This window comes from Oncorhynchus masou, chromosome 2 (assembly GCF_036934945.1).
Source record: "Oncorhynchus masou masou isolate Uvic2021 chromosome 2, UVic_Omas_1.1, whole genome shotgun sequence".
Classification (NCBI taxonomy): domain Eukaryota; kingdom Metazoa; phylum Chordata; class Actinopteri; order Salmoniformes; family Salmonidae; genus Oncorhynchus; species Oncorhynchus masou.
Window position 1 is genome coordinate 2,023,740 of NC_088213.1, and position 10,333 is coordinate 2,034,072.

At 40.9% G+C, this 10,333-nt stretch overlaps 1 protein-coding gene across 1 annotated transcript; it reads right to left on the bottom strand.

The window, feature by feature from the left end:
- Nucleotides 1–2,079: 2,079 nt before the first annotated feature.
- On the bottom strand, nucleotides 2,080–7,341 carry tmed3 (transmembrane p24 trafficking protein 3). The gene is made up of 3 exons (XM_064986659.1): nucleotides 7,080–7,341; nucleotides 6,474–6,719; nucleotides 2,080–2,946 (listed from the first exon to the last, which is right to left on the bottom strand). The coding sequence occupies exons 1-3, from the start codon at nucleotides 7,221–7,223 to the stop codon at nucleotides 2,713–2,715; spliced, it is 624 nt and encodes a 207-aa protein (XP_064842731.1). The 5' UTR covers nucleotides 7,224–7,341; the 3' UTR covers nucleotides 2,080–2,712.
- Between the last annotated feature and the right edge of the window lie 2,992 nt (nucleotides 7,342–10,333).

Sequence of the window (10,333 nt, forward strand, 5' to 3'; positions counted from 1 at the left end):
TCATGGGAAAATCAAAATAAATCAGCCAAGACCTAATTGTAGACCTCCACAAGTCTAGTTTATCCTTAGGAGCAATTTCCAAACACCTGAAGGAACCACGTTCATCTGTACAAACAATAGTACACAAGTATAAACACCATGGGACCACGCAGCCGTCATACCGCTGTCTCCTAGAGATGAACGTAATTTGGCGCGAAAAGTGCAAATCAATCCCAGAACAACAGCAAAGGACCTTGTGAAGATGCTGGAGGAAACGGGTACAAAATTATCTATATCCACATTAAAACGAGTCATATATCGACATAACCTGAAAGGCCGCTCAGCAAGGAAGAAGCCACTGCTCCAAAAATGCCATAAAAAAGCATCATGTTGTTGGGGTGCTTATCTGCAGGAGGGACTGGTGCACTTCACAAAATAGATGACTTCATGAGGAAGGGAAATTATGTGGATATATTGAAGCAACATCTCAAGACATCAGTCAGGTAGTTAAATCTTCCTGACTGGACAATGACCCCAAGCATACTTCCAAAGTTGTGGCAAAATGACTTAAGGACAACAAAGTCAAGGTATTGGAGTGGCCATCAGAAAACCCTGACCTCAATCCTATAGAACATTTCTGGGCAGAATTGAAAAAGCGTGTGCAAGCAAGGAGGCCTACAAACCTGACATACACCAGCTCTGTCAGGAGGAATGGGCCAAAATTAACCAAATTTATTGTGGGAAGCTTGTGGAAGGCTACCCAAAAAGTTTGACCCAAGTTAAACAATTTATAGGCAATAATACCAAATACTAATTGAGTGTATGTAAACTTCTGTCCCACTGGGAATGTGATGAAAGAAAGAAAACCTGACATAAATCATTCTCTCTACTATTATTCTGACATTTCACATTCTTAAAATAAACTGGTGATCCTAACTGCCCTAAGACAGGGAATTTTTACCAGGATTAAATGTCAGGAATTGTGAAAAACTGGGTTTAAACGTATTTGGCTAAGGTGTATGTAAACTTCCGACTTCAAATGTCCATGAGCTGTGTCTAAAACAATGGAACAGTCCCAAAAGCGCAAACTCCAAGCTAAATCAATGTATCAAAACATTTTCCCCAGGTGATGTCCAATACACTGTTTATTTACACTGAGAAAGGGATTCTGAGTTGTACAATCCATCCCCTCACCACCACTTCATCATCTTTACTGTTATTTACAATGACAACGTGATTCTGTAGCTACATGTTGAAATGGTTACTACTCTATAGACCAGAGAGCACAGAGCTGTAACTACATGTTGAAATGGTTACTACTCTATAGACCAGAGAGCTCTAAGAAATCTACAAAACCGAATACGACACAGGAACATTCAGTCTGCAGCTGTTTAAATACTTTAGTCTGGTAAACGTGACCGAGAACCACAGGGTGGTACTCTGAAAGATCCATTCTGGAGAACATTTCCCTATCGAACGACCATTGGTATACCTGACGTACCCATTATAACAGACCTACAACTACAAAAGACTGATCTCTGGTGGACAAACAAGAGACTTTCTGTCAACTGACTCTCCAGCAGACGGACTGACGATTTCAGAGACATACAGGCGTAAATATATAAATTGTAATTCCTTCCAAATGAGCGACTGTTCATGTATCAAAGTATTAGCATTTACATGAGCATACTTAACCTGTGTGTAGTGGGTCCATTCTGTCTTTCCCGCTCTTTATCTGTCCCCACCCCTTTCCATTGTCTACCAAGCCATCATATCGGGCTAAGTCCACTAGGGACTTTTCATTGCATCAGTAACCAATAACCATTGTGTTTATGTAATCATTTAATTACTAAATAAATAAGTCAATTTGTATATAGCGGATTCATAATTTATGCTATGGTTCATGCAGATATCCAAGGATTTTGAAACATTCAGAATATGACTGATGAGGTATTAATACATTAATAAAGTGACTAATCGATAATATCTGAAAATATCTGAAGAGTTAAATCCAGGAAATAGTAACTATTTAAACAACATTTTCCTGTGGTGCCCCGACTTTCTAGTTAAAGTTTAATCACATAATAATCACACAGAGAATAACATAATAACATTATTGACTTTAATGATAGGGGCGTGTCTTGACTATCTTCAAGTGGCCCAGGAATTGCCAAAAGTCCTCACAAGGATAGTAAAACAAGGACAATTCTCCTTCGTGGGAACATTTACCACATCCCCACAAGGACAAAGGCTATTTAAGCTTAGGGGTTGGGGTTAAGGAAAGGGAAAATAGGATTTCAAATGGAAATCAAATTGTGGGGTTATGGTGTGTGTGACAAGAGAGAGACAGACCAACAAAACGTTTTACACACAATAAATTAATGTCATAGCACAAATTAATGATGCACACTGAGACAAAAACAGATAAAGGCTTGGTGTACCACAGGTGTGTTAGGTTACTAACCTTTTGATTGAAATCACTAAACAGCTGTTGCAACCACAGTGTTTCATTTTCAGAGGCTAGAATCCACAAGCTAAAGTCTTAATACCAGACAGATTTAATAGTTCCTGAAGTCCTTTAATATAACTGTATAGGACTACAGTTTGTTGTGGGGTATGAAGGTAGGTTAGAGTCTAGTGGCAGATGACCTATAATACAATATCGTGTTGGCTGAAACACTAACCCAGTATTATAGAATGTATCATATATATAATAAATATATATGGTGGGATCTATGTGTTGGCTGAAACACTGCCCTTCTTGTCGCTGAAGAAGCTCCTGAGAATGAGAACCTGTCCAATGCTGACAGTGAAAAGGATTATAGTTTCTCCTATCGACCAATAGGACACGCGCTCATGGAGGTCCTCTGCTCTGATGCGGTCATGAGCCTCCCGTAACCGATACCAGGTCTGAGAGTCAGACACTACCTTCAGGATCTCATGGATGGACAGACAGGCCGACTCCATCTGGAGAAGAGACAAGATTAATACATCCTTAGAGGGGCAATCTGCAGTTTAAACAACATTGCATTGGGGCCCTATCTAGAAACAACCTCTAAAGGCTCTGGTGGAGATTTGAAAGGATTGGGTGTGTCAGCATACAGAGATCTATTACCATGTTGCTTATACCCATGGAATTTGTTCACATCTACAGTGCCTTGCGAAAGTATTCGGCCCCCTTGAACTTTGCGACCTTTTGCCACATTTCAGGCTTCAAACATAAAGATATAAAACTGTATTTTTTTGTTAAGAATCAACAACAAGTGGGACACAATCATGAAGTGGAACGACATTTATTGGATATTTCAAACTTTTTTAACAAATCAAAAACTGAAAAATTGGGCGTGCAAAATTATTCAGCCCCCTTAAGTTAATACTTTGTAGCGCCACCTTTTGCTGCGATTACAGCTGTAAGTCGCTTGGGGTATGTCTATCAGTTTTGCACATCGAGAGACTGACATTTTTTCCCATTCCTCCTTGCAAAACAGCTCGAGCTCAGTGAGGTTGGATGGAGAGCATTTGTTAACAGCAGTTTTCAGTTCTTTCCACAGATTCTCGATTGGATTCAGGTCTGGACTTTGACTTGGCCATTCTAACACCTGGATATGTTTATTTTTGAACCATTCCATTGTAGATTTTGCTTTATGTTTTGGATCATTGTCTTGTTGGAAGACAAATCTCCGTCCCAGTCTCAGGTCTTTTGCAGACACCATTCTTCCAGAATGGTCCTGTATTTGGCTCCATCCATCTTCCCATCAATTTTAACCATCTTCCCTGTCCCTGCTGAAGAAAAGCAGGCCCAAACCATGATGCTGCCACCACCATGTTTGACAGTGGGGATGGTGTTTAGGGTGATGAGCTGTGTAGCTTTTATGCCAAACATAACGTTTTGCATTGTTGCCAAAAAGTTCAATTTTGGTTTCATCGGTTGGACGATGTTGGAGGAGGCTTATGGTAGCGAAATTAACATTCAATTCTCTGGCAACAGCTCTGGTGGATTCTCTGGCAACAGCTCTGGTGGACATTCCTGCAGTCAGCATGCCAATTTCACGCTCCCTCAAAACATCTGTGGCATGGTGTTGTGTGACTAAACTGCACATTTTAAAAGTGGCCTTTTATTGTCCCTAGCAGAAGGTACACCTGTGTAATGATCATGCGTTTAGTCAGCTTCTTGAATGCCACACCTGTCAGGTGGATGGATTATCTTGCAAAGGAGAAATGCTCTCTAACAGGGATGTAAAACCAATGTGCGCACAAAATTTGAGCAAAATAAGATTTGTGCGTACAGAACATTTCTGGGATTTATATATTTCAGCTAATGAAACATGGGACCAACACTTTACTTGTTGCGTTTATATTGTATTTTTATATACAGTGCATTCGGAAAGTATTCAGACTCCTTCCCCACATTTTGCGATGTTACATTATTCTAAAATTACAAAGCAATAACAGGTTAGAATTTTTTTCAAATGTATTAAAAATAAAACAAATACCTTATTTACATAAGTATTTGGACACTTTGCTATGAGACTCAAAATTGAGCTGGTGCATCCTGTTTCCATTGACCATCCTTGAGATGTTTCTACAACTTGATTGGTCCACCTTAGGTAAATACAATTGATTGGACATGATTTGGAAAGGCAAACACTTGTCTGTATAAGGTCCCACAGTTGATGGTGCATGGAAGGGTACAAAAAAAAGTCTGCAGCATTGAAGGTTCCCCAAGCAAACAGTGGCCTCCATCATTCTTTAATGGAAGACGTTTGGAACCACCAAGGCTCTTCCTAGAGCTGGCCGCCCAGCCAAACTGAGCAAATTGGGGGAGAAGGGCCTTGGTCAGGGTGGTGACCAAGAACCCAATGGTCACTCTGACAGAGCGCCAGAGTTCCTCTGTGGAGATTAGAGGACCTTCCAGAAAGACAACCATCTCTGCAGCACACCACCAGGCCTTTATGGTAGTGGCCAGACGGAAGCCACTCCTCAGTAAAAAGCACATGACAGCCCGCTTGGAGTTTGCCAAAAGGCACCTAAAGGACTCTGACCATGAGAAACTAAATTCTCTGGTATGATGAAACCAAGATTGAACTCGTTGGCCTGAATTCCAAGCATCATGTCCTGGAACCATTCCTACGGTGACACATGGTGGTGGTAGCATCATGCTGTGGGGATGTTTTTCAGCGGCAGGGACTGGGAAGACTAGTCAGGATCGAGGGAAAGATGAACGGAGCAAAGTACAGAGAGATCCTTGATGAAAACCTGCTCCAGAGGACCCAGGTCCTCAGGATGGGGCGAAGGTTCAACTTCCAACAGGACAACAACACTAAGCACACAGCCAAGACAACACAGGAGTGGCTTTGGGACAAGTCCCTGAATGTCCTCTAGTGGCCCAGCCAGAATCCGGACTTGAACCCGATCAAACATCTCTGGCGAGACCTGAAAATAGCTGTGCAGCAACGCTCCCCATCCAACATGACAAGAGCTTGAGAGGATCTTCAGAGAAGAATGTGAGAAACTCATAAAATACAGGTGTGCCAAGCTTGTAGCATACCCAAGTAGACTCGAGGCTGTAATCGCTGCCAAAGGTGCTTCGACCAAGTATTGAGTAAAGGGTCTGAATACTTAAGTAAATGTGACTCACCAACTGGATTCGGTCTTATGTAGCATTTGAAATTTTGTTTTTTTACATTGGATAAAAGTAGAGACTCAGAGTTACAAAATGGTATATCATACACTGCATTTGAGGAAACAATGGGAAAGTAATTCTGCTTTGAAAGTCGATAAACTTGTAAACTCACGTCATGACGTTACTACCCTGCATGAATCTGAAGGTAGCTAACCCCAAAAAAAGCAGGATTTGACATGATTACCTAGACATACTGACCAGCTCCAATAGACAGACACGTGCTATATGGCAGACCAATCCAAACACATCTCTCGGGATGTCCAGCCCACTCATTATCTCAGCCAATCAAGACTAGCGGGAAGGTTGCTTGCTTTTTCTGTGGCTAAACCAACTAGGCTCGTAATTTAATATTGTTATTTGTATTTACAGGATGGCATAGAACTTTGACATTAAGGCACATGAAAGTTCACATGTTCGAGAAGGCATTTCTGCCAAAAAAACACATTTTGATAAATTATTTTTTCCATTCTAACAGCCTCCTGTGAAGTTGTGACTTGTGACATACGCCTAGTTTCCTGAATCGGGTCACAAGTAATCAGTTTTTTAAAATTTAGAATACATTTGCAAAAAAAATCTAAAAAACAGCTTTTGGTTCATCATGATGGGGTATTGTGTGTAGATTGAGGGGGGGTGAGTCAGTTTTAGAGTAAGGCTGTAACAAAAAGTGGAAAAAGTCAAGAGGTCTGAATATTTTCCGAATACACTGTATATAGTATTATATTATGATCTTACATGGGTTAGGGTTGATCTTACCTGTGTCAATCAAAATGTAATATAATGAAAGTCTAATATAGTTATAACATTGTTTTACCTGTGTTAGGGCTGTGTCTCTGCTCATGTCAGGCAGTAGGGGTCTCTCCTCTCCAGACCTGAAGTCCAGGTAGACGGTCTTGTGGGAGAAGGTAGAGAACTCGTTGCTGAAGCAGACCTTGTAGGTTCCTTTCATAGTGGTGGTGTGAGAGAAGCTATCATACTGCTTCTTCCTCTCCTGATACAGGACGTTGTTCACTGGATCTGTTACAAAGCAGTCCACATCATAGTTCCCTCCTGCAATCACCTGGTATATACAACATGGAAAGATTAGGATGATGGTAAGGAAACACATTTTGAGTAATTCAGCCCTTACGAAAAAAGACTGCAGTCAGAGTGCAGAACAACTGCAGTATGCTGCAAATACTGCTTCCAAAATACGTTTTAATTACTGCAGTAATTTTGCAGTGTAACTGCAGTTAGAGAGCTGTATAACCACAGTAACTGCACTTTTACTGAGGTTTCAAAACTGCAATCTTTTTGTGCATTCTTCCAGTGAGTGTGAAGGGACAATTAGAGCATGGGATCAGATAAAGCAGTTCAATGCACTAACTAACTCAACCATATGGGGAAATGGCATCATAACTCCACATATTGAATCACTTACTTGAAAGTCTAGGTCAAACTTCACACCATTCTGGAGCTCTTCATAGAAACATTGCTTGTCGTTATCAGGTAACTCAAACGTCAACTCCGTGGAACAAACAACGATCACATGCAACATCAAACTACACAGTCCAAGGGAACGCATTCTGTAGGGCAAATGCTATGAAAATGTGGTTATAAATGAAAGCTCCAACAACAAACAGTTGAAGTCACAATCAGTCACTTCTTCAATGTTCATGTGATGACAGGGAGATATAAAAAAAAAAGTTTGGAACGCTCCCACCCATAGAGAATGATAGAGAAAGCATATATTGTTCCTATTTTGGCGTCTGAGCGCACAGAAAGCACCATTGAGAAGATCTCAATTTGAATAGTTTTTTTTCTTCTTCGCGATTGGCCGATCTCCCCCAACGACGCTTTTGGATATGATAGGGTCTTTAGGAGGGATCAGACAATAAAGTTGGAAAAATACATTTTTGGCTACTAGAGGCCTCTATCCTTCTCTATGCTCCCACCATAACCGACGTGGCATAAAAAAAAACACTTCCGGATCACGATTATTTTTTACAAAATATTGTATTTTATTTTATACAATTTGAACCATGTTCAGAGAGTTGGAAACTGTTGAGCTTGAAATCACTTGTTTTCCGTTCTACGGATTTTAGTTATAGTAGTGCAACATTTTTAAACGTGATGATTACGTTGTATCACTGGGTAGAGTTGATTATGCTGAGCCGCGGGGCACCGGTTTATGGCCCGTGACGTGAACGGGCAAAAACGGTGAGGGAGGAGCACACTTTTCAAATCGAAATGTAACAGGCAGCATGGTGAATCGCCCAGAAAGAAACAAAATCTATTTTCCATAGTCTTGAATTTTATAGCTAGTCTTCATTGGGAAGGCATATAAGAATTCACTTGTAGATGTGAAAACAGAATCCTACTCATTACCCCTCGTGCTTAATTACTTAACTTTTGTTTTGTATGGAACCCCGTTCGGGTCTTAAAGCACGTGTTCAAAACGCATCTTTTTAATGCTACGTGTGTAAAGTAAACAGGTGTAGGTGCTAAATGAACGTCTTCACGCGCTAAATTAACGCCTGAACGTGTCAAATAAAGGGCGTGCAAATGTGCTTGCAGGCGGTTCAACATGTGCTCAATAAACGGCTGCAAGCGGTCCTGCACAGGTCAAGTTAACGCCTTCAGCTGCTAAATATAAACCTACACACGCTAACTTAAGGCGTTCTTTAATATGCACATTTTACTAGCTCCTTTCTTCCAGATTTCACAGTTTGAAGGAACTTCCTTTTCCATTGCAAGCAGAGTTGAACCTTTAAAAGGTAACCATTTTGTCTTTGAAATGTGTTGTTACTGAATCATAAAGTTTATCAGCTAGTTTACAGTGGAAGGATCTGTTTCTCATCACTGGCCATAAAATTCAGCTAACATTAATCTAGCACCAGGATCAGCAGTGCTTAAGCTAAATCAGATACTTGCTAGCTAATTTAGCTGAGGTCGGTAGCCTCGAACCCCGGCCATATTATATAATTTAGTTCCCCTCAAACTTTGCCTGGTCATACTGTGAACTGCACCATCTTGTGTTTTATTAAAAGCCCCGCTGAAAAAACATGTAAACTATAACAGCCACGGAAACAGTAAGGAATGTGTTAATAGTATCAAGGTCAATTACATACTAGCAAGTTTGTTGCTTGAATGCAGGGCCAGGAATAACATTACATAGATTAGACAATGGAGATGCTCAAAATCTTGGTAGTTCTCGATTTTTGGACTATTGTCTTTATTTTGCTTTATCATTGACTTAAGGAAGACAAGCTACCTAAATGTGACTTATCGGCTAGTGTAACAGATGTATATCGTACTCCTTGTATTGTGTTTTCTCCAAATAAATCACATCAGCCAGTGGTCCAAGTTGAGCGTCATTTATTTCTGTTGCTGTTGTTAGATGGGAAACAGCACGTTAGTTGTGCAGGGCTTAATGATATTGATGGCTGTCGATGGCAAAATCCCTTGTATCACATTTTTATACCGGGCAAACAAAATACAAAAATACAATACAAAATATAACATGTGTAAATACCTGTTGTTAAATGGGAAACAATGTTAGTTGTGCAGGGCTTAACGATATTGATAGCTGTCAATGGCAAAATCTGTCGCATGAAGATGACTGTTAGCAGTGGGCTTATGTGACCATTACATTGGTGTATGCTAGTGTAGCGTGGTTCATTCTGCGTTGTGTACTTTTAATTAGGACGCTGCCACAACTGAAGGTCTGCTAGTTGAATTATTTTTATTTGCCCTGCACACGAAGAGACAACACACATGTTAGCCCTTGGCGCAGTCATAGCTCTCAGGCACCTGCGCAAGCACATGGACACTCACTCAAACACTGTCTCAAGTACTCACAAGTTACAATAGATACCCTAGTTAGGGAGCGAAACTTGTTAACATAAATCTTTATATTATCCACATTGTAACAAACTTATGGTAGCATAACAGTACATTGTGTAGGGGGGTGAGGGTTAGGTGTCACGCCCTGGTCGTATTATATTGTGTTTGTCTTCATTTATTTGGTCAGGCCAGGGTGTGACATGGGTTTATTATGGTGTGTTTTGTCTTGGGGGTGTCTAGCATAGTCTGGCTGCCTGAGGCGTTCTCAATCAGAGTCAGGTTGTCTCTGATTGGGAACCATATTTAGGCAGCCACCAGTGCACATCAGATTTGTCTGTCATTAACCCTAACTAACCCTAACCAACCCTAATGTAACGGCTTTCGTCTGGTGGAAGAGAAGCGGACCAAAATGCAGCGTGGTATCTTTGAGACATGTTTAATGACGAATGAAAAAATGAACAATACAAAACGGACCGTGAAAACCTATACAGCCTATCTGGTAAACACAGAGACAGAAAGAATCACCCACGAAATACTCATTTTACATACATTTACATTTAAGTCATTTAGCAGACGCTCTTATCCAGAGCGACTTACAAATTGGTGAATTCACCTTCTGACATCCAGTGGAACAGCCACTTTACAATAGTGCATCTAAATCATTTAAGGGGGGAGTGAGAAGGATTACTTATCCTATCCTAGGTATTCCTTGAAGAGGTGGGGTTTCAGGTGTCTCCGGAAGGTGGTGATTGACTCCGCTGTCCTGGCGTCGTGAGGGAGTTTGTTCCACCATTGGGGGGCCAGAGCAGCGAACAGTTTTGACTGGGCTGAGCGGGAACTGTACTTCCT